Source organism: Phoenix dactylifera, unplaced genomic scaffold (assembly GCF_009389715.1).
Source record: "Phoenix dactylifera cultivar Barhee BC4 unplaced genomic scaffold, palm_55x_up_171113_PBpolish2nd_filt_p 000051F, whole genome shotgun sequence".
NCBI classification, from domain to species: domain Eukaryota; kingdom Viridiplantae; phylum Streptophyta; class Magnoliopsida; order Arecales; family Arecaceae; genus Phoenix; species Phoenix dactylifera.
In genome coordinates, this window is record NW_024067670.1 from 1,849,883 (window position 1) to 1,875,441 (window position 25,559).

Here is a 25,559-nt window from a genome sequence, read left to right on the forward strand (position 1 = left end):
TCGGGGTAACCACCAGCTAAGTGCTGCTTCAACTTGATTATCCCTCCTCTCCCGAACTATGTTGCACTAATTGCACTGCCACTAGTGCCGGCCCAAGAGCATTCGCCCATGCTCCCAGCCAATACCATGCTCTGGGTTTTTTGTCCTTGATCGCTCCATTCCTACACCGGGTCGATCAAGTTTTATCAATTATTTAAAATTAGCAAATTATTAATACGAGGATGATATTTTTTTACCTCAAAAAATACATCTGATTTATCTTATATATAACCCTAATTTTTCTTATTTATTTATTTATATATCTTTAATAATTTCTAGTTTAAAAAATATTTATATATCATAAATTCAGAAAAATATGATTTCTACCTTAGAAATTATTTTTGAATTATGTAATATGTACTACTAATTTTTTTATAATTTTTGGTATTAATTATATATTTTAAATTATTTTTTATATTTAAAAATAATTTTTAAATAATAATATTTTAAAAAATTAATTTCAGCTCAGATCCATGTAGAACCCAATAATGGATGCTACATGTATTTTTTTAGGCCCTCGGGTATGCAAAAAAAAGTTATTTATTTCTTAATTTTTTTCAAATTTAGGCTTAGGCTACTGCACGCATGATCGCATCAAAATTTGAATGAATGGATATCAAATTTTTATATAAAGTAGCTTGCATGCCCTAAATAGGTTCCTAATTTTGTATTTTTTTTTAATTTTTTTTAATCTGAAAATATATTTATAATTTTTAAAAATTATAGATAATTCAAAAATTAAAAATTTTTATGTTAGCATATACATCTTCCATAGATCTACAACATATAAAAAAACAAGCCTAAATCGAAAAATTTGGCATATCTCCTCTTTTTTTGCAATTTTTGAGCTATCTTTTCAAGCTCTCTAAAAAAAAAAAGAAGGAAGATGATAAGAAAAATAAAGCACTCCTTATTTAGCATTGGCTCTTCCTTCTGATAGCCTGAATCAGTGTTGTTTGTAGATTTTTTGGAAAGAGAAAACCGGTATCTGACCGTTGGGATGGCCTTCTTCGGCCTTCCCCTTTAGTGGCGTTTGGCTTTTAAAGCCGACGCTACGCTACAGCGCCCCCCCATGTAGCATTATTGCCACAACGGGCCACTGGCCCCCGACTCAGTGTGAGCCGGTCGGTTTGCATCGAGTCCCAATCGATGCAGACGGGTTCTGTTAGGTTCCGTCCGGTACCGGCCAGTTCCTGCCTGTAACTGGTACGCCGGAGCTGGAAAAACTGATACGGGCCGAACCCAGCCGGAGCTGGGAAAGACGAAGCGAAGGAGAGAGAGAGCAGAGAAGAGGAGGAAGGAGAGGCCTCCGCTGCCTGTGGAGGGCCACGGGGGGCCTCTCCTCTCCTCCCTCCCTCTCTCCCCCACTTGCTCTCTTGTTCTCTTCTTCTGCGGCTCCGGCGGAGAAGAGTGTTCCGGTTCTACCGAACCAGAACCGTACCGGTCTGGTAGGCGACCGGTACGGTGAACCTTGCTTTCAGGTATTGTCATTTTATTTTTTTAACCCTTGTACATGCCATGTGATGATCATTAGACCTTGTCCTGATTATTTGTCATCCTTTACAACATTTTCTATTGGAGGGCCACCTCACCCTTGGAAACTACTTCAGAACCTTTCTTCCAACCTCTATGTTTCTTTTGCTCGTTCTCTTTCTAAATACTTCACCTGTTTGAGCACCTCTTTTTGTTTGGGCTTTTTCTTGTTTTAGTTGTGCATGTTCCCCATCTTAATCAGTCTTCCATCATTTTTTCCTTGAATAGTGGCAACTCTCACTCATCATGCCTCCTCTGATGCTACTCTTTCTAGTTCTATGATATATTTTTTCCAGCATGCCTATCTTTATCACTAGCCCATATTGCACCTTTATGACTTCTTGCATAAGTGTATAACTTTCTGAACTCCTTATCTCCCTGTAGTCATGTTTTTTATCAACTAGGTAAATATTATTTTTGCTATTTCTGGTTCCAGATAAGCCATGAGTTACTAGTGATTATGTAAGTCCTATTTGTGAAGAAATTGATCTTTAACAATTAACTACCACGAGGGGAGATAGTAGTGGTCCTATTAGTGATTATGTAAGTCTCGTACCGGTCCGAACCGGTCCCGTACCGGTCTCATACCGGTTCTCCAACAATAAACAACCGGTACCGGATTCCACGCTGATCCGGTATCGGTCCCAGGCCATGGTAGTGGATGAGTTATGAATGTTGTAGTGTTTGTCATTATTTTTAGATATATAACAGAATTTGATTTCATCGTGTTCATTTTATGGTAGAACATACTTCTTTGCATGGAATTAGTTCATGATGTTTGATTCTCTTGTTAATCTCTTCATGCTATCTGATTTGTTACTTTTGTTTGCCATTAGAATGGGAGATAAGCAATAATGTTGTGTTTCTTATTAGCATATTATATAATAGTCTTTCTAGCAGCCATTTTATGCCTTTGATCAAAACTGCACTAATGGTGTATGCAAGGTTCGTCGGACCGACCGTATCGGCGTACCGGTGAGCACCGGCACCGGTACGGTTCCGGCTCGGTACCAGCTTGGAACCGGTACCGACCCGGAGCCGCGCGCGCGGACATCAAAAAAAAAAAAACAACACGTCCGCGTGCGTTCGTGGACGCGTTAAATGGCCCACGCGGGCTGCATGGTGCCCCGCGTGAGGAATCGCACGTGGGCGCGTTTCGCGCGCGGGTGCGCGTTCTCCGCTCGCACGTCCGCGCGTGTTTCCCAAAAAAAAATTACCGCGTCTGTGCGCGTCCGCGTGGACACGTCAAATGCCACAAAGTGGCATTTAATGCCTCTCTGAGGCATTAAATGGCCCATGCGGGCTGGCAGCCCGCGTGGGCACGGTGCCCCGTGCGGGGAACCGCGCGCGGGATCGATTCCCTGCTGGGGAATCGCGCGCGGGCGCGCGTTCTCCGCTCGCGCGTCCGCGCGCGCGCGTTCTCCGCTCGCGCGTCCGCGCGCGTTTCCCAAAAAAAAAAAAAGTTAAATGCCACAGAGTGGCTTTAAATGCCACTCTGTAGCATAAGAGGCCCATGCGCGGGGAAATTGTGCTTGGACCGGTGGGAACCGGTCCGGTTCGCACCGGTACCGGCTTGTACCAGTGCGAACCGGTCCGGTTCGCATTGGTACAAGAATCGATTCCGACCCATTTTGGGTCGGAACTGTTTTTATACGCTGTATCGTACCAGTGCCCGTCGGCACCGGTTCGGTACAGGCTGAACCGACCGGAACCGGTCGGTTCAGCATACCTTGGGTGTATGTGACGATGTGCAACTTTTTCTGTGGGAAGTTTTCAATGATATGAACTATGAAGCATGATGGCTTGCAAGAACATTTCACCCAATCAAAGTAGTTAGTAGATTGTGGAAATATGAATGTTTTTATTTCAGCTAAAAGTAGAGAATGAACTGAAGTTTATGAACTGATTTTGTTCGATCTGCCTGGAGACTCTCTGTGTGACTTCGTGCAACTTTTTTTCAATGGGCAGTTATAGGGAAAGTGAATTGGTGAAGCTTGACATCCACATCAATGGTGAGCCTGTTGAACCATTAGCAACAATTGTCCACAAGGATAAGGTGATTTAAATTATTTTCTTCATATACATAATTGACATTGTACATAAAGACTTACGTACACATATGTGCAGTTTTAATTTTTTTATGGATGATTAAAATTTTTTGCATAATGGTACATATAACCATAATCCTCCAGCCTCGTCCCAACTATTCGTTATCAGCTTGTTGGATGATTGTATAATGGTATCACAATGGTTGGCCATACTGCCCTGAACCGCCCCGAATGGTGGCAGCTCTCAAAAAGCACATGGTGGCAGTTTATTAGCAAGTGCGAGATGGCAGCTTAGTATTAGAGTATTACAGCCTAATCCTTGCACTTATTCAGTTTATACTTAATGGCTCATAAACAATTTTCGTTTAATCCTTAATGTCTCTTAGGTCCCAGCAAACCCCCACAAATAATTCTTTGCTTCTGAGTGAATCACATGCACACACATGCTGTTATATTCAATAACATATCTAGCTCATTTATACAAACAGTTATACTTAATATGTTACAGAGTATTGCACTGCATTTCTGTTACTATAGTAACATGTGGCCCTATTTTGCTGCTATGTTTTCATGTCTCACCAAACTGTGCCATGATGGCATGTTTCCAGGCATATGCAGTAGGGAGGGCTCTGACTCAGAAACTGAAAGAACTAATTCCTAGACAGATGTTCAAACTACCCATTCAAGTAAGATCCATTTTCTTTTCCTGAGAATGTCTTTATAGTCGTAAAATGAATCTGACTGTGCATGACAATTACTGGGGTTATAGAAAGCCTTTTATACCTCGTCTATGCCGCTTCTTGTAATGAAATTTTTATTCCACATTGGCATATGAATCTAGAAAATGATTTGTCAACTTCAACCATATAAACATTTATTAGCCTCTCATTGTTAATTCCTCTATCAAGTCTTTAGTGAAAACCACAGTCCCAAAAACATCTCGTAGTATGTTTTGAGTAATATTGTAGCAGTAGGATGCTTAGTTTCCAAATTTTCATATTTGCATATGAATTCAGAAAACTAATTTGGTTCCTTCAATTTAATAAAGGGTCCAGAAACTGCCTTGGTAAGTTTAGCTACATGTTATTAGATTTTCATTTTCAAGCCCTGTATCAAGTTGGTTTTATTGAAAAAGACGGCTGAAAAACATTTCATTATAAAGTGTCTGAAAGATGTGCAGTAGGATAGTTGGTGTATATTTTTATGAACAAAACGGCACTTGATGTAGAAGATGTTCAGAATTTTGCAATGAGACAAGGAATTAAAATTTATTTTCAGATTTTAAAGGATTTTAGAATATAATTCAGGAAAAATGCTAGCAAGTAAAAGTTGAGTGGAGTCGTAACTTCTCTTAGAGCCTCTCAGGTTATAATCAAAGGGCTCTCTTGGAACCATAATGAATAATTGATTTGCTTTGACCACTTTCTTTATGAAAGGAGATCCATATCATTGTACCTTCCTCTCCTGCACCATCCAGTTGAAATGCCATTGCAAGTGTGGACACTTAATGGAAAGTCGTCATTTTAAATTGATGGCTCTTCATCCTATGGAATTACTAACTTTGATCCTCATGAAGCCTCATATGTAAGGAGTGATATGTAAACTAACCATTATCTCATTCTTGGTGACTGGTCTTAATTCCAATGATTGTTGGTAGGAGATGATTATATTAGATTCGTCATCTAGTTTAACGTTAGTGGGACATGGGACACATCTTGTTAGACTTGACCAGTGAACTGTGGCCCAAATTTGTGATCAAGAACATCAAAAAACCCCATGACACATGAAGAAGTCAAGAGAATAAAGTTGTAAAATTCAATGTCAGGTCCTGAACAGAGATGGTGCAGTATTGAGTGTTAATAGAAAGTTACAGAGTATTCTCCTTCACAGTTCCCACAAAGGTCAGCGAGCAGAGGTCCAGTAACTAAATGAGTCATCATTAATTACCATGAATTGAGTCAAGTTTCTTTTGTCAGATCAATCTGATAGTTTGATTAGTACTTAGTAGTAACTAGAATAATGTTTGTGATCCTAAGGCTACACAAGCCGTGCTAACAGACCAGATTCTATTTATGCTGGATGCAAAAAAACATTTTTCCGTATAGCATTTGTTATGGGTTCTGACTTTGGTTCTTTAATCTGTTAGGGTACCTTTTGCTGTTCCAAGGGACCTTAGGGACTCCATGCTGAGGGGAAGCAACTACTTTTTTTCTCTATCAAATGTTACAAAAATGATGATAACAACTTTTTATTTCTAAGAAACCATCAACCAATAAGAACTCCAACGGCAGCAGCATGCCTCATGGAATATGATGAACTCATTTCTGCATTAGACTGGCTAGAGAATCAGCAGTTGGAATCTTCATTAAACTTGCGAATAGTGCAGAGTTGCAAATTTTTCCACCATAGGCAGGGGAGAAGGGATAATTTGTGAAAAAGAAATAATGGATCACTATACAATTATTATCAAAATTAACAACAAAATAACACATGGTAAGAACAATGTTACCAAACATAATCTCTTATATTAGGGAAAAAAAGGTCTTTCAAAAGACATGCTTTGATATATGTTGCAAAACCAGAAGGGACGAAAGAGACGTGCATTATCTTTTGTTTAAAAGAAATGAAAGCATTACACTTAAGAGGCATCCTAACCAGAAAAGATGCCAGCATAAGCTAATATTTTTCCATTTCCTGGAACAAGAACTACATCTGAACTACTGATACAAGACCACGAAACATTGAGCAGGTTGCTTGCAGGTTGGGGGGGGGGGGGGGGGGGCAGGTTGAGGGTGACCTTATTTAGGATATACGCCATTAGGAACTAAATGGTTAAATCCTATGTCTCCTTTGAAAACGATAATGCGATTTAGGGTATGAACAACTTTTAACAAAATATTTCTTTATCTAGTAAGAATAACTTAATAATGTGTGTTACTCAAATGGAAAGATATTCATGGATGAAACTATAAGAGGAACACAAATAGATTGTGGAGGTCTAAAATTCGATCAAGGAGCATCTCTATTATATCCTTAGGATAAGAGAGCTTTGAGGGGCTCAAACAGCTTCAGAAAGAGGGCGTTATTATTATTTTTGAGGTAATACATGGAAGCAGGTATGCCGTACCGGCCGGTATGGGCCGATACGAACCGGCTCGGGAGCAAAACGGTACCGGATCAGCGTGGGATCCGGTACCGCAGGGTTTTTTTTTTTAAATCGACCGGTACCCGGTATTGGTCGGTACCGGCCCTGTACTGGTGATGTACCGGTGCGAACCGGCTGGTTCGCACTGGTACGTAGTTTTTTTTTTAACAGCACAACGCCGTGCACTGTGGTTTAAAAAAACGACAGCGTCGCGCGCGGTGGTTCAAAAAAAGAAGTGGTCGTTGGCCATAGTAAAGTTTTGAAAATTAAAAGAAGTGGCCGATGATGGCCACTTCTTTTAAATTTGTTGTGGCCGAAGGGCCATGCGCTGTGGCCCTTTCGGCCACAGTTGGTCAAAGCGCGTGGCCTTTCGGCCACGTGCTGGTGGTTTTGTCACCGAAACGGCGACAGACTATTTAAAAAAAAAAAGAAGCGACATGGTGAAAAACTATCACTCTCGTTCGGCTATAAAAATCGAACGAGAGTGATGCTATTCAACATAGATGAAGTGGCTCCGAGTCTCTGAGGGGTAATTAGAGAAGGGTAGATTTGAGAGAGCCTACAAATTGAGGAGCGGGTCTTTCTCAAAAAATCAAGCGGAGACTATTTAAGGTATGATTTCTTTCTCCTATTTAATTTCTTTAATTTTGTTAATAAGTAGCTTAAAAAAAATAGTTTAGAAATTGCCAAAAAAAAGATCATGCCAAAATTTAATATTTTGGCTTAATTTTTTGATATATTGTAGATTTATGGTAGGAATGGAGCTATCAAGGAAAACCAACCCCACAAAGCATGATATTGGCTAGTCTTATGGGCGAAGAGTCAGGGAGCAACACCAGTTTCAGTGTAACTTTTGCAACAAAGTCTTCAAGGAAGGAGGGGTAACCAGGTTGAAGCAATACTTAGCCGAAAATTTCGGTGAGGTTGCTACATGCCCGAATTGCCTAGGCGAGATCCTTGTGCTGTTGAGACAGAACCTCATTGAGGTCAAAGAAGTGAAGGAGAGGATTTTCAAGAAGAGGGCGGAGGTGGATCGCCGAGCGGCAGAGCCATCTTCCTATCACTCTAGGGAGCCAGAGGAGGTTGAGGATCTAGATGTGGCAGAGATCCAGGCTGCCATGCAGGCAAGCTTGGAGGATCAGTGGCAGCAGGAGGTGGCCAAGCATAGGGCTCGATTTGGGCCCTCTGCCTACGAGTCGAGCGGCGGTTCTGGGAGCACCAGGCAAGATCCAGAGTTCTTGAGGACAACCTCAGTTAGGGAGGGCGTCGGCAGAGAACGTGGCCGGATTACATCTATGTTGAATGGTTTTGGTAGCCGAAAGAAGTCATCTCGAGGGATTCCACCAGGAGTGACAATCCATGATGTAGATCCGCATGCTCTCTCCAGCAAAGATTCAAGGCAGCAGATGATGGACTCAATGTGGATGAAGGATAAGAAGAAAAATATGTGACGAGCTATTGGATTCTTGTTCTACTTCAGCCACATCCCAGCGAATGTGGCAGACAATACATACTACAGGTCTGCCATTTCTGCCATACAAGCTGCCGATCCTGGTGTAGTTCCTCCAGGCCCGAAGGACATCTTCGGTGAGATTCTTGACAACAATAAGAAGCTGGAGAAATGGATTGACTCCTACAAGGGCAAGTATCGATCTCATGCTGATGGACATTGAAAAGATCCGTAGGATGCAGCAAACAGTGGAGGCAGCCCAACGCATCACCAGGTATATTTATAACCATACTTGGGTCCTTTCACTGATGAGAAAGTATGCAGGAGAGATTGAGATCAGGAGTCACACGGTTTGCTACCAACTTCATTGTACTTGATAGCATTCTCGATAAGAAAGGAGCCCTACGTCAGATGTTTGTCAGTCCCGAGTGGCATGATAGTAGATATTCTTATGTCGGCAGTGAAGGAAACAAGATAGAAGACTTTGTGACGAGATAGTCATTCTGGCAGCGGGCCACTTCAATAGTCAATGCTATCAAATCATTATATGAAGTGCTGTGGGCCGTAGATACCGAGATCTATCCCCAGATGGGGTTTCTGTACCACATGACGGAAAAGGCAAAGACTCAGATTATGGAGGCACATCCAGCCCATGGCCAGTCGTGCATCAACATCATTGAACGATGATGGAGAGCGCAAATGGGTACGGAATTGCATCTAGCAGGTAAGCAAGATCATTGAAAATTATAGTGATGGATGTACTTGTATAATTATGCTAAGATAGTCTCATATATGTGCAGCGTACTACCTAAACCTCCGATTTCAGTACAACGTAGATGGAATTGGTATGGATGACACACTTCTAGAGGGTTTGCATAATGTCATTTACAAGATGGAGCATGATCTAGAAACCGCGGTCTTATGTGTTGAAGAGGTAACTATGATTTAGTAATTAGCAGCATGTGTAAGTATACCGGCATCTGCAATGATTAACATCGTAGAACATGCTTCTTTTTCACAGAACAAAATATTTAGAGAGGGCACCTACAGTTTTGGACAACCGGCTGTCGTCAGCTAGCAGACTATGAATCCAGGTATGTCACACATCAGAAAGATATTCACTTGGTGTTGGTTACTAATATAGCACAACCAAATATGTAATTTTTATAAATATTTTTTGCAGCTGAATGGTGGGTGCATTTCGGCAGATCCGCGAGAAATCTAAAGCTGATAGCTATCCGGATCCTCTCCCGAACGGTCTCCTCTAGTGGCTGTGAGCGCAACTGGTCCACCTTTGCCCTCATCTACAGCAAACAGAGAAATCATTTGACACAAAAGCGCCCCAACGACCTTGTTTATGTGCATTACAATCTGCGGTTGAGGCTAAAGAGCATTCAGGAGGAAGTGGAGCTTAAGTATGCAGATCCGATCTATAGGACCTTCACTGATGATGACGATGATCCACTGCTCAACTGGCTTGTGAGCCAGCAGCAAGAGCCCGAGCTTGACGAGCCAGGATCGTCTCTATGACCAGCCAGCTTCATAGCCACCGAGGCTAGGGTCGATCTAGAGCAATGGGCGGAGCACAATATTCCACACACTTTCAGAGCTGATTAGCTGCAGGCACAAGGGAGCCAGTCACCACATGATTGGTACGAGACACCCTCGACACCCTCTCAGAGAGCTGATCGAGAGATGCTCAGCAGAGGAGGGCGACATAGCCAAGCAGAGGGATAGAAAAGAAAAACAAAAGGTCTTAATGGAGAGTGTCGAGGAGACTTCGACCAGCAGCGATGAAGGTTCTGGTGGTGATGGATCTTCTAGCCATCAAGAAAGCGGAGGACCGTATGATACTTATGAGACAGCCGGAGGGTTGTCTTCATTTCACCGGTGAGTTCCAATTTATCCATGTTACACAGGATACGGACCACGGTCGACCATCTGATAGAGTTCGTGAGCATATCATTAAATATAGAAGACGGGCTTCTTGAGGTGGCTCAGGAAGACAGGATACAGCTACAGATGAGCTCATATACGGATACAGATTCTATTATCTAGAGCCTTAATCTTACGAATATGGATATGGTACATCGGATTTTGCTTCCGCCATATTTGGATGGGCCTCTACACAGTCAGAAGACACCTCTTAGACCCAGAGCATGAGCAAGAGATCCGACAGTTCTTATGACCTGGCGCGCATTCCTTCTGATTGGGTTGATCTGCCTTATGATCCGGAGATCTACGAGAGCCATCGACACTCGTCCCGATTTTAGATATCCAAGAGTACTTTAAATGTATGTAAATAATTGTATCTTAATTTGAATATATTTTATATCTATCATTTTATCATTTGTAATTTTGTATCATTTGGAACGGAAGAAAGTAAAAAGATGCATCATCTATCTTCAATCCTAAACTTAAACATAGAAATATCAAAAATCATAAAAAAAATAATAAAAGGACATCAAGCTTCACTTAATTTCACAAAATAAGATCCAACAGAGACAGAACTTCAAGAAAAAAAATCCACCGGAACCCAAAACCCGGCCATTCAACCGGGACCGATACGGGACTGGTACGGGACCGGACCGGACTGATACGTATCGGTCCGAGCCGCCATTGGTACGCCGACTGGTACCGATACGGCGGACCTTGCATGGAAGTATATTTAAAGGAATCTAGAAGCTTAGGGAGTGTAGCGGCCTCCTAGCTCTTTCTTGGACAATACTTGTGAACTCCATCATGTATCTACTGAAACTTCTCTTTATGTATCCTGCACTCTTGCTTGCGATTGAAATTTTGAAAGAATAGATGGATAGATAAGTAAATATTACAAACACCTAAACAAATTGGAGAAACTAAATTTTGAAATGGTTAGGGATATTTTAACCCAAAAATTGTCAGTTATTTGTAAGATGCACATATACACTAATTTTTAAGCACGATCGTTCTAACAATAACTAAAACCAGGCTAGTTTAAATTGGTCATTATTTTATATATGTATTAATGCTTTGTTAATTTAAGCTCATGGTATCTCTTCTAGTTTTGCAGTTTACCCTATAGTAATTCACGTAAAATCAGTATAATCTAAAGCCAAGATCCGCCGTACCGACCGTACCGACGTATCGGTGGGCACCGGTACCAGTACCGTATTGAACCAAACCGAACCGGGTCGTACGATCGGGGACAGTACACACGAGAGTGCAAGTTTGCATATCTTTTGTCTTGATAACTGAAATACATTTTTCAAAGAATCAAGTGCAAGTTTGTGTCAATCCATGCCAACTTGCTATGCCTACTGTGTTGGAAGCATATGTGTAATACCCAGGCCCTTTAGGGTCTGATAGCAAATTGAGCCTGGTCTAGTTGATTGGCCGAGAAAGCATGGTTCAGCCCAAAACAAAAAGGTGGGGGGGCTGTGACGCACGTGCTGGCATTGAAACAGATTGCTGAAGGGAGTCTTTCTTTCCTCTGTCGACTTTGACTCCAGGTGGGAGTCGGACTTCTACCGACCTTCTACCTATAATTAGTCATCTATTAAAGGCTCGCTCTTTGAAGCACCTCACTGGAGATCACCACTGATCTTGGCCGGGGTTCTCTTCTTTTCTCTTGTTTGCTAACGGCCTAGATTCACCGAAACCAACGGAGTCAACATCGGAATCTCGTCGGGTAAGAACCTCGTTTTTCCTCCATCTCACTTTCTCCTATTGTTCTTGCATAAAACCCCATCGCTGGTCGTGAAATCCACCGGAAATTAACCAAGAAAAATCATCCTTTGTTCTGCTCTATTTTCAAATTTGATTTCAGCCATTGTTTCTCTTTTTCAGATTGTCATTGTCGTCAGTGCTCGTCGTTAGAGTCCACAACTAGTCCTCCTGTGTCCATTCATGGCCATCGTCATAGCCCTAGCCATTGGCGAGCGGACTAGGACCCAGAATCCTCCAAACCAAAAGATTGTTTTTGTTTCACTAAATGCCTATCCCTGCCAACCATTCTCCTACTTGACCACTGCCAAGCCTCAGGCTGTGCTGCTGCACCTTGCCGGACCACACCACCCCTTCCATTCCCCTTCTTTGCTTTAGAAATTGGGCATGGGCATACTCCCCTCTTTTGCGAGGAAAAAAGAGGAGGCAAAACATTCTATCTTTTCTCTTTTCTTTCTTCATCTATCCTTATCACCATGGATTCTAATGGAACCCCTTGCAGCATTAGTTCACCACCATAAGGGACCCTGACCCACCCGCTTGGCAGCGTACTGGTCTCCATCCTGGTCCTTGTCAAACACCATTATATTTTGTCATTCTTGATCTCTATTAAGCCACTTGTACTCTAGTCTGATCTTGATCATATGAAATTACTTTGATTAGATTAACCCAAGGTGTCGGCGTTGCCCTTGGTCAGCCCTGTCCTTCCTCCACCTTCTTCCACCCTTGCCTTGATTTTGACTATAATATTCTCTAATTATTGAGCTTGATCTTCTGTAAAGATGCTGGGATTTGGGATTTTTATTTTAAAATTAGTCATGATAAATATGAAGTATAATTTTGAATATTAGGTTCTGAAGGAGACTCTTAGAATTAGTTGGACTTTTTTGCTCGTTATCTGTGCAAGGAAAGTATTGATCCTTTTTTTAAAATTTTTTATTTATATAATATTATTTTTGACATTAGATAAATTGTTAAACAATTTATATATGATTTATGAATTTTATGAAATTATGTTTTTGAATGGGAAATAGAAATGTAATTTCGAAGTAATATTTTTCAAACTATTATTGTACTGTTTACTGGTCTTATATCATATTTGCGTATTTTGATTGTATTATGGTATATTTGTTAATCTATAAAAAATGCTTTGATATGCACCAGATTTGGATTCTCAGCTTGACTACATTCTGGATCCTGCCAATTTGAAGTTATGTATTGACACTCTAATTATTACGGACCTCATTTTTCTGTTCCTAACCTTGCCACAAGGTATAAATATGGCATTTGGCCCAAACTAAAAGGTATAAATATGGTATTTCGGCCTACTCTATATGGTATAAATGTGGTTTTGTTTCTGACCTAGCCATTCGATATAAGTGTGGTTATAGTTAAAGGTTTTTGAGTTTAATATGATTTATTTCGAACCAAAATTTATGAATATGTATACAAATATTTGAAACATATTGCTTTTACTGGGTTTGTGTTTTGAAAAGGATCTGATTATGTTTTTACACTCATTTATAGTAATTTATACTTGACTATTGTATCTTATGAGTTACCAAGTTAAGGTATTCATTACTTATTGTAAAGTCCGTTGAATCGGTACCGGGACCCGTACTGGTCGCCGGGCGAGTCGGTAATTGGTAATCAAATTTTTTTCAACTTTTTAATGATTTTAAAAATAATTTGATTTTTTTTTGCTCCTGATATCTAAATTTGAGTGAACTTGCTACTCCACAATCTTCATGTGGGCTGCAGGTGCCTTTTCTTTTTCTTTTTCGGTGTGTTGAGTAGCTGCCTGCTTATCCTTGGTGCCTCTCTTTGCTTGCTTACTCTTTGTGCCCCTCTCTGCCTGACTATTTGGGATAATGGATGTCGTCCTCTTGACCGAGTCGACTGGGTAGCGTAGTGGCCTCGTCTAAGCATCTCTTGATCATATCTCTAAGAAATTGTCTCAGATAAGGAGTCATGTGATGACCGGCCTCTCAATGGCCCCTGTGGTTGCGGTTGATCAGTTGGAAGGATGCGTGAAATATTGCGATTTACTTATTGACCTGCGTCAATCCTAGCCTCGCTAGCTACAAAACTGGTTGGTCGTGGAGGCAATTCTCGCTCATCAAGCTCTGGCTTCTGCTGGTGGCCCACAAGTCATCCAATAATAGGATCATACTCATCGTTAACGAAAGCACTATGGATCGGCTCTATATACTTTAGCTCCACTTCCTGAATACACTTCAGCCTCAACCTCAAATTGTAGTGAACATACATAAGGTCATTGAGGTGCTTCTTTGTTAGATGGTTTCTCTACTTGCTGTGGATAAGGGCGAAAGTAGACTAGTTGCACTCACAACCACTCAACATACCGCCTACTGGTGTCTCCACATAGAATTTAGTGGTCATAGATTCACACAATATATCATGTGTTTTGACAAAGTTTGAGGATATGAATGAATGCGTGGCATCAGGATCAAATAAGACAAGCATAAATGTCGGATACAGGAATAGTACCTATCACCACCGCATTAGAAGCTTGTACATCCTGCTGTGTAAGTGCAAATACTCTTCCTTGAGTCTTTGGCCTCTAGCTTGCTTCTATTGTTTGAGTAGATCTATTCTCGTTTCTTTGTGGGCAGTCTGCAATTTTATGACCTTTCTGTCTGCAATGACAACAAGAACCAGTAACCCAGGGACAATTTGCAACTTCATGATTACCGCCACATCTTGAACACTTCCCACTCTCATTTTTGAGATTTATATAATTATTTGACTTCTGGGCTGAATTCTTGGAATTCTTGTTCCCCCTTTAAATTCAGCAGGTCTATTTTTTTTCTTTTGGTTTCTTTTTCTTTTAGCAAAAGCTTCGTTGACTTCCCTTTCAATGATTAAAGCTTTATTCACCACAGCTGCGTAGGTAGTCAACTCATAGGGTACCACTTGCTTTGTAATTTCAGTCTTCAATCCCATCTCAAACTTGTGATCTCGGTCTTGCTCATCCTCTACCAATCTCGGAACAAATTTGGCTAGCTTTGTAAATTTGGCTTCATATTCAGCCACTGTCATACCCCTTTGCTTCAAATGGATAAATTCTTGTTCTTTCTGTGTCCTTACACTCCGAAGAAAATATTTATCATAGAATGCTTTTCGAAATTTACCCCAAGTGAGAGGTTCCCCATCATGCTCAAATTTATGCTCCAACATCCGCCACCAATTAAATGCTTCTCCTTGCAACATGTATGATGCATACAAAATTTTTTCATCGTCCCGGCATCTCAAGACAGCAAATGCTTTTTTCATCTCTGTAAGCCAATTGTCTGCTTCCAAAGGTTCTGTAGTCTCCTTGAAAGCTGGAGGAGCCAGCCTTTTAAATTCAGCTATATTGCTACGCTATTCACACTGTTCCCCTCGTCCTTGCTGTGGTTGTGTCTGAAGCAACTACGCTTGTTGTTGGAGCAACTGCTGTTGCACCTGCTGTTGTATTTGCATAAGGCCAACTATGGTCTACATAACCTGGCCTAAGCCCGGTTTCTGTCCCATTTGAGGGCTCACGACTCCCTCCTGCTGAGGGATACTTCTGACCCATTGGGGTATGTTGTCATCGTGCCGGTTCAGTGCCTCATCAGCAGCACCAATAGTAGTCTTTTTCGCCTGACGTGGAGGCATCCTGACCTATATGCATCAAATAACAGCATACTCATTAAAAGCTTACCAAATTAATTGTAAGTTTTTAGAATAGTCATCACATTCTTCACACCTAACGTCCCAATGTCCGTAGTGTCTGCCCACCTACACTTATATCGTGTCTAATTCTTTATCTTAGATTTTATCCAGTTAAGCTCTGATACCACAAAAGTTGTCACGCCTTCGGCCTGAAATCGCGAGCCGGGTGATGCGCCAACCGCCACACACCCGTAGGAAACTCTCCCCACGAGCATGCAAGACATCTTAACCAACATCTCAATTATATAAATCTAAAATAATTCAACTAAATAAATGCAATCTTATTCCATTGACTAACTCAAGTCATAAAGTCTCATAGTTCTAAATACGCAGCAGAACAATAATTTACCAACATGCAAAACTTAGTTCTTAAAATAACAAAACCTTGCAATGTCCAACAATCATAATGAATGTCCAAGTTAACAGTTCAACTTAAATAACCCTAATCTAAGATAGCTTGCGCCACAATCTTTCTAGTCGCTCTCCTATTTTGGAACTCCAATAAACTAGTTCTCAAAATCTGTAAAACAATAAGAAATTGTATAATAAGCTAAACAGCCCTGTAAGTAATGAACACTCTAGCTAGATAAATCAGGCAATAGTATGTAGAAAATAAATATATATGCAGTTTTAAGGTACAAGTTAAATATTTCTTAATTCTTAAGATTCTTTTCACGATTTCGAGATTCTTTCACATATTCAATTCATCTTGTCGATCCTTGACTATGACCACATGTTCTCTGTGGCAGGGTCATCAACACCGACTAATCTTCTTGCGGTGAGTCCTTCAGGACAGTCAATTGCCAACGTATCTGCCCCCAATGGTGGGGCCCTCAACATAGCCAAGTCAAAGTTGAATTAGTTCTCTATTTCATATTTCAGTTATGAAAACATGCAGTGTCAAAAACCAAATATCGTTCATATCTTAATTTCTTTCAGTTTATCAGATTCAACTCAACAGCCAGGAACTATGGCCACATGTTCCATGTGGCGGGGTCATATCACCGACTAATCTTCTTGCGGTACTAATGTATTAGCCCTCATTGGCAGGGTCCTCAATATAGCCTGACTATGAGTCTAAATCTGTTTCAAGTTATTATTTTTTCTCACATTACGTTCAGTGTTTCAAACTGAAAGATACAATGTCAGAGCAATTAACACAATCCAAATCAGAAGCAAATACGTTCAATCAGAGTCATACAATATTCTAAAAATATACATATAACCCATGCATCAAATTCGTAATCACAAATAATTCGATTCGTAAAACATATATAGTTTGCCGATAAATCTAGTAAAGAGGTTGCATTACTTACCTCGCGAACACGATCCATAATAAATCTAATTAATTATGCAAATCCCTCGCAGAACCTAATATCCAAAATCATATTCTTCTTTTAAAATTCATCACAATTCACAACACATATATATATATAACTTAAATTTTAATATCCTCCCATGGCCAACCCTGCAGAAGTGCCTAGCACCCCGAGTTCGGGTTCATACCCGTAAACCACCCCCCTCTCTTTATTTTTTTTATTTTTTATTTTTTTCTCTTTTCTTTTTCTTTTTCCTTCTTTTCTTTTTCTTTTTCCTTCCTTTTCCGACTCCCCTCTTCTCCTTTGGTGAAATAGGGGATCCGTGACCCCCCCTTCTTCCTTCTCGGTCGAACTCAGGGGCGACCATGGTGGCCGGCCCCGACGGCGGCAGGAGGCAACGGAGCAAGCCCGACCACCCCCGGCGGCTGGCGGCGGCAAACAAGGCCGGCGGCAAGAGCTTTCGGGCCCAATTTTCGGCGATCGGCCGGCTCAAAACCACCATACACCATGGCTAATCATCAAGAGAGGAGGAGAAGGCCTTACCTCAGCCTCGACAAGGGTTTGGCGGCTTTCTTCCTCTCCGGCGGCAATGGAGGGAAAGGACCACCCCCTACAGCTTTAACGGCTCTCCCTCTCTCTTGGGCGGCAACACGAAGAAGAACCCCCCTTCCCTCTTCTTGGGTGTGGCGGCTCTACCTGATACCACAAAGGAGAAGGAGAGGAAGCCCTAAAATAGGGGCTCCCTCTTCTTTGGGATGGATCCCTCCATCCCGCGCCCTCACGTGCGACGCACGTGAGGCCGAAAACTTGGGGCTGGGCTGGTCAAGTTGACCGGGCCCAGTTCCAGGGTCTCACAGGTCCTAACCCTTGGACACCTAGCAGCGTATAGGTCTCCACCTTGGTCCTTATCGAACATCACTAGATTTTTTCCTTTGGTCTCTATTGATCCACCTGTATCCTAGTTTGACCTTAATCAGATGAAATTACTTTGATCAGACTGATCCAAGGTGTTGACATTACCGCTTGGTTAGCCTGCCCTTCCTCCACCTTCCACCCTAGCCTTGATTTTGACTATAATGTTCTCTAGTTTTTTAGCTTGATCTTCTATAAAGGTGCTAGGACTTAGGGTTTTTATTTTAAAATTAGGCATGGTTAAGTTTGATAAAAGTATAATTTTGAATATTAGGTTTTGAAGGAGTCTCTCAGGATTAGTTGGATTTGTCTGCTCATTATTCGTGCAAGATAAGTAATGATCCACTTTTTCTAGATTTTTCATATACATAATATTATTTTTGACATCAAATAAATTGTTAATAAATTTATATGTTATTTATGAATTTTATGAAAATGTGTTTTTGAATGAAAAATATACATGTAATTTTGAAGCAGTATTTTTTGGACTATTATTCTACTCTTTACTGATCTTATATCGTATATGCATATTTTGATTAGATTATGGTATATATGTTAATATGTAGAAAGAGTTTTGATACGTATTAGATTTGGACTCTTAGCCTAACTATGTTCTAGACCCTGCCAATTAGGGATTATGTATTGGCACTTTGACTATTTTTAAGCTCAATTTTCTATTTTTGGCCCTATCATAGTGTATAAATATGGTATTTTGGCCCCATGCCATAGTGTATAAGTGTGGTATTTTGGTCCACTCTATAGGATATAAGTGTGGTTTTGTTTCTATTTTGGGTCTAGCCACAAGATATTAGTGTGGTTATAGTTAAAGGCTGCTGAATTGAATATAATTTATTTCAAACTGAATTTATGAACATGTGTATGAATGTTTGAAAGATATTGTTTATTAGATTTGTATTTTGAAAAGGAATTGATTATGTTTTTACACTGATTTATGGTAATTTATATTTGACTATTGTATCTTATAAATTATCTAGCTAAGGTATCATTACTTACTAGGCTGTCTAGCTCATTATCTCTTCTTTCTTTCAAAATTCAGATACTTAGCTTCGCAGATGTGGGTATTACTCTGGGAGTGATACTAGAAGCAAGTTTCGGCAATATCAACATAGTTTAGATTTAGATTTATTATTATAATTCTTTTATTGGATTATTAATTAAAGTTTAATTGATACAACTTTAAAATTTTATTTGTCAGTTGGATTTGTTAATTGATTGAATGTTGGATTTTAGTTATTTAAATCATGGTTTGTCGAACCAGGCCGAACTGCCCGGTTCACCCCATACCGAACCGAACCGGTGCGAAACCAGCACAGCTCTGTGCTTGTTTCAAAAAATAGTTTGAACTTCTCCCAACCAGGCGGTTCGGAGTGGAACTGATTCGAGCTGATTCGGGCCCCCTCCACTTTCAATATCTCAAAAAGGTTCGAACGAGTTCGGGCCCCCTCCATTTTCAATATCTCAAAAAGCTTGAAAATGGTCTGTTGAATCAGGTGAACCATCTGGCTCATCCTATACCAAACCGGTATCGGACTAAACCAGTATCGTACCGAATTGGTAGCCGACCGGCACAGATCCCGATATCGGTTCAGCTAACTTTGATTTGAATTATCTCCACTGTAATGAATTTGATATCATGCTGGTATGCCTTGCATGCTTATGGGAAGAGTTCTCCATGAGTATGCGATAGTTGTCGCGACCCTGGCTCACGATTTTAGGTCGGGGGCATAACAATGTGCTTCGTGATAATCCAAATATCATTGGTATTGAACAATATCAATAAGGCATAATAAATCAACATGGCTCGGTAGTGCTTGATACCATGCTACAAAGCCTCTTTCTTTCTTTTTGGTTGGTATGGCATGGTATGGAACATCTAGTGTAACCACTTGCTAGGCAGCCATTGTTGGCACATCCATCAACACTATCACTTAAATTTTTAACGTGCCTTTTGTATCTTCGAAAACAACTATTCTCCATATCAATTTGATTTTTCTTTAGATTATGCTAACATGTAAATGATGTGTGATGCAATGACAGGCATGTATTGGTTCAAAGGTGATTGCTAGTGAATCGTTGTCAGCCATCAGGAAAGATGTTCTATCAAAATGTTATGGTGTGTATAATAAGACTTACAAACTTTCCAAATATGTGGAAGTCAAAATTGTTATTTCTTCATATTTGAAATTTTTATATATTTTGATTCTAGAAGAAAAAATGATATGTCATGGCAAGTTCTCATGTAGCATAAAGTAAACAATTATTTAAATTGAAGATCTCTTCTAGAATTAATATATTCTTTGTTTTCTTGTAGGGGGTGATATAACAAGGAAAAAGAAGTTGCTAAAGAAGCAGGTGATCTTCTCAACATAGTTGCATCGTGTCCTAGTTGTTTTTGTCTATTTGATGGATTAATTTTGAATATTTTATATGCTATATTCCATGTGCTTGTTGATGCAAGATTGTGTTCGAAGCTGATGAGCTTGATAGTTGGCTCAATAAATATTTACAAAATGAGCAGGCGTGAGCCTTGACTATGATCTTGAAATAGTTTTCACCAAGCTTAGGAGTGGCTAGCATGATCATGTTTTGCTCAATTAAGATTAATTTATGATCACGTAATCGATCAGTTGAAAACCACCTCTCTAGTAAGACTTCATATATAGCTTGAGTTTGGCTTCAACATTATAAGAGTTGAGCTTGAGCTTCATCCTAAAGCACAAATTTTATGTTAGCTCATTTTAAGCTTGATTTGGCTTTCATTTGAGCCTTGCTTAAGCATCATTTGACTCTCAAGAGGTTTATTGGTTACAGCTCAATTATGTTTATGCAATGTCCTTGAGAATGACAAATCAAAAGAACCTATAGTATGTTTGCATGGAGATGTTAGATTGAATATATACAGTTTTTTATATGTTAGTTTCGTTGTACTAGTATTGCCTTTATGGTTGAAAAACTGGAAACCAGAGGAAATCTTTGATATATAGAGGGAGTGTTCAAACCAGACAGATAGAAGTACAACCTCTTGCAAAAGCATCTGGAGGGAGAGAGGTTGAGGGAGAGAACAAGGGCATCAAGGAGGCCAAGGAAGAGAGCATGGACATTAGCACTTCCATATCATTGAGACCTTATAGTTCATTGCAATAGAAGAGGTACTTGTTAGGGTCTTGAAACAAGAAGAACTGACTGTAGCATGAACCTAGGCTGCATTCTTTTGAAATACCACTCTAGGCTTCTTCGAGTGGTTGCTTTCGACCTAAATGTTGAAAGACTATTTATTAAGGTGAGTAATTGAACTTTTCCATTGAGCTGATGGTGGCAGAAAGTGCTGCTGGATGATGTTGATCAAATTCTAGTCTTTAGAAAGGTTTCGATTAAATACTCTCTGAACCCTAACCAAATGGAAGTCGGGAAACCTCAACCCTTGCTAGAACAAGAAGACAAAAAGTTGGCTAGACCTGTTTTGAAAACTAATGTTGATGGGAGAGCAGTTAATTGAAGATGGTTGAAAATCATGCAGCTTAGCAAATTCCTTCACGCCTTCGAAACATGTTTTTCTTCCAAGTTTGGTGAAACTTGCAACTATTAAAACAAGTGTAAGGAGTGGGTCATTTTGCTACATGGTGTAAAACCACGCCTTCTTTGAAAGATATGGAGATAAGCAGGGTTGATAAATATTGATCTTTCTTTCTGTCTATTCCAACGCTAGGAACCAATATCTGGGTTTAAACTTCCTTTATTTAGGTTTGCGTGGAAAATACGATTTTTTGAGTTCATGTTTGATGTTTAAATATAATATATTGTATTTTTTATATTAGATGGCCAAAGAATGGTGTAACTATATAATTCAAGTTAAATTAACTAAGAATAACATTGAAAATGTAAAATAATTATATTAAAATTTGAAAATACAACATACTTTCATCTGTTCAATTCCAAATCGAGTGTCGATGTCCTTCATGAACATCTAGGACAAGAAGACAATTGATAGCATGCTAAACCACGAGCATGATACTAATTTTTGGAATCTAGCATCTCGTTTATGTTTATATATTTTTATCCATAATTATATATTTAATAAAAAATAAAATACATGTCAAAAAGTTAAAAAAAGTTATATGATTGTGTAGATCAAACTAAGATCCAGGTATTTCCCTCTTTCTTTCATTTTTCATTGCAGTTACATCCCTTATTTTTCCAATTATACCCATTTATGGGATTTAAGAATAAAAGAAAACATAAAAGGAAGAAGGAAATACCTGGATTGGACCTCTTGCTCACCCTTCCGCTCTCTCGCTCTCTTTATCCTCACCTTCTCTTCTCTTTCTCCTCTCTTACCTTGAAATAGAGGGAGAAGAGGATGTCAGGCCCTTTCTCCCTCGATAACTAAGGTTCTGAATCATTATGGGTCCCTTAGGGTCCCTTACTAGGCTAAATCGCTTGAAACTGAGCAGTTCGACTTGGTAAAGACCATTGGGTGCAAACCTATATCAAGACCATGAGCCATCTTCATTCATGGTAGAGTACTAACTGTATTGGATAGTTCTGTCCGGCATTTTATACCTTAGTATCTTTCACCTTACTATAGGGGATCTTCATGTAGGGGAGGATAGGGTTTTTCCAAATATGCTATGAATCATGACATTTCTTTTGGAGAACAAGAAGATATAAATTTCATAGGTTCTTAGACACTTTCCCTTCAAGAGAGGTAATTTTGTATGCCTCAAGGTGATGATATTTTGGCATCGGACTTGTCACCTTTAAGTAAAATCTTGGCCTATCTACGATAAAGGTGCACCTAATTATCTTAAATTTTGTGCATAATTTAGTCTTTATGGCCTTCCTTTTGTTTTGTTAGAATTGTGAGGTGAATATTGGAGTTGTTTGTGGATTTAGAAGAATTGCTTCAATCAATCATGAAACTTTTGGTTGGAGGGACCTTTTTGTTCATAACTTGGAGATTTTTTTTGGTTCCATGTTCCATTCTCCAAATCCTTGAAGTTGCAGTGGGGGTAATCATGATGTTTGAATTGAGAGCAGAGGAGGAAGGAGTCTATGATGGGTAGGAATTAATTAATTATGCAGCATATACCAAAGGTTGGTCCCAATGATGACCATGGGAGGTAGCAAGACCCAACAACTATGATGAGTATATGTCGACAGTGGAAAACTTTGAGGCTGGATGACTATACTTGTAGGAGGCAACAAGCCTCAACTATGAGCTTGGGATGACAGTGAGTGGTGGAGGTGGTTGCAACTAGGGACAAGGGTGGCAATGGAGCCTGCTAAGATTTGAGAAGGAAAGAAGAGAAAGTGGAAAGGAGGGGGAAAGGATTGGAGAGGGGAAGAGTAGAGGGGAGAGTAGATGGATGGAGATAGAGATAGTAAGGATCAGTTGAAGGAAGAGGCAAAAAAATTAGAGTGGAAGAAGGCGCAAGATGGGAAAAACATTGTCTGTAGCATTTTCTAGATGGATGACATGATTCCATCTTTCTAATTTTCGTATATTAGATAATTGTCAATGCACTTCGCTCTTGATGTTTGCATAATTCCTATCTTCCTCCAACTAAACCATGAAATACAATTACCTAACAGGGTAGATTCCAATGACTGAAACCCTAAACCAAACCAAGCTCGATGCATGCCTGATTCATGGACCAATTGGTCGACCTAGAAAGGTCAAGTTTGGGTTATGTTAAACCATATAATAGGTTTGCATCAAACTTGCCTCTCGAACCTCTATTTCACATCAAATCCTTTATCTGGTCATGTTTTGAAACTTCGGTTTCCTTATGTTAGCTATAATTATTTTGGTCTTGCCTTTTAAAGGAAAAGTTTCTTCGATGTGTTTGCACACATCCACTCAACAATTTATCCAGCCATACCATGTCAAGTCATGTGTAGCCTCATCAAAGGTCAGATCTAGGTTAAAGTCTACATTAGACTTTTTACCTAGTATATTATTTAATTTAAATCTGAGTTTTTCTTTCCTGTTAAAAATGAGTGACAATTTCTCTCTTTTGATTTCTCACATGGGAAGCATCTCCCCTTTGCCTATCAGTATATTTAGTTTTTCTGTTGGATCTCGGACACCTTTTTATAATATGAGAGGATACAGTTCAAGAGAGACACCATTTAATGTCGATAACATCTTCATGCAAGGAGCAACCAAAAATCAATTGAGAACCCTGAGCAATCCTTTGGTTTTGCATCCAAAGTTTTCAAAATTCTCAAAAAAAATTGTCCTATTTCTTTTAGTATATATACTCATTGTGCGACAAGTTCAAATGGTTCACATTCACATTGGGAAGCCTATTGGTGTTCATGATCATTGTATTTTGAGATAAGAGGCACCATATCACCTGCTCAAAATTTTGATTATAGGGCAAAGATTACATGCCATCAATAATTAAACTTGATACTCATTGTGCGACAAGTTCAAATGGTTCACATTCACATTGGGAAGCCTATTGGTGTTCATGATCATTGTATTTGACATCAAGAAGCACCATATCACCTGCTCAAAATTTTGATTATAGGGCAAAGATTACATGCCATCAATAATGAAACTTGTCTTTTACTTATATATGTTTTTAGTCATGCAATGATTTTGAAAATATTCAACAATTAGTTTTGCATGTTTTTAGAATAGCTTTTAAGAAAGCTAATTGAACTACATCTTGCATTGATTGGAATGTTACATTTAGTTTGTACTTCAGTTTACCATGTGATGGAAAAAATATTGAGCACTTGACCTTGGACAAGACTAACCTTTCCATGACCTCGGCATAAGCCGACCTCGGATAACTTCAGCCCCAGTCGAGGAGCCGACCAACCGAGGAGAATAACTTTGCTTCCGATCGAGAAGCCAATCAGCCGAGGAGAACAGTCAACACGTGTTGATAAGGCTGATAGTCCTAACAACCTATAGCTCTGGTAGCTCATAGTCATAGCAACACCACAGTCTACGTCCGACTAACACTACATGTCGCCCATGCAGACTGGCTCTTGCCCCGGAGCCATACTATCGGCCATTATCTAGCTATTAGTGCAAGCCACGTCAGCTTAGATAACGACAAAACTGCTCTCCTATATAAAGAGGCAACCTGGAAGACTTTAGGTACGCAACAAAAATGCAAGAATATACATGCAATATTATTCACAGAGAACCATCCTCTACTGAAGCTTTCTTCCTTCCATACTATTGCTTCTCTAGTTTGATTTAAGCATCGGAGGGTCCCCCGCCGAAAACTCTCCAACAAGCGGACTTTTTGCAGGCTACCTCCGGAGGAGCTCAACCACTGATGCCTCTGCAGCCTGTTCAGCTCGATTCCAGCCGACTTCAGGGTCGTTCGAGCTGCGCTACGACCTCGGTTCGGATTCAGCGGCAACAAATTAGCGCTAGAGGAAGGATCCTACCCTAGCTATATCAACATCTAATGAAGGAAAAAATCGCTGAGATGAGGTCACAAGGAGCCCACGGTGCATCGTACACCTCATAATGCCGTGATCCACTCTCAAGGGTTGCTTCAAGGCCCAGAACCTTCTCTGCTGGAACAACTTGCCATGCCTGTGGACAATGAGTTGTTCATTCAACATATGCAGGGGTTGACTGTGGCAGTTCAGGGCCTGCAGCAAGCAGCAGCGTGGTCAGACCCGGTTCGACCGGA

The 25,559-nt window shown here is 40.1% G+C and overlaps 1 protein-coding gene and 1 long non-coding RNA gene across 12 annotated transcripts in view; both read left to right on the forward strand.

Annotated features, from left to right (window-relative positions):
• Positions 1-25,559, forward strand: part of LOC103695786 (translation factor GUF1 homolog, chloroplastic) — a 104,617-nt gene that overhangs the window by 70,014 nt on the left and 9,044 nt on the right. For 5 of the 10 annotated variants that reach the window (XM_039116097.1, XM_039116101.1, XM_039116098.1 and 2 more), the window contains 4 exons: positions 3,541-3,628; positions 4,229-4,306; positions 19,930-20,005; positions 20,204-20,244. In XM_039116097.1, the coding sequence (XP_038972025.1) occupies positions 3,541-3,628; positions 4,229-4,306; positions 19,930-20,005; positions 20,204-20,244 (283 nt within the window). Of the gene's footprint in view, positions 1-3,540; positions 3,629-4,228; positions 4,307-16,389; positions 16,419-19,929; positions 20,008-20,203; positions 20,245-25,559 lie in introns of those variants that run through there. The other 5 variants (XR_005507009.1, XR_005507010.1, XM_039116100.1 and 2 more) reach the window with 5 other exon arrangements.
• Positions 6,412-10,344, forward strand: LOC113461138. 2 transcript variants are annotated; one of them, XR_003383204.2, is made up of 3 exons: positions 6,412-9,149; positions 9,237-9,309; positions 9,399-10,344. It is a non-coding gene; the product is annotated as an uncharacterized LOC113461138 (long non-coding RNA). The 2 variants fall into 2 exon arrangements; XR_005507012.1 differs by having other exon boundaries at positions 6,412-9,309.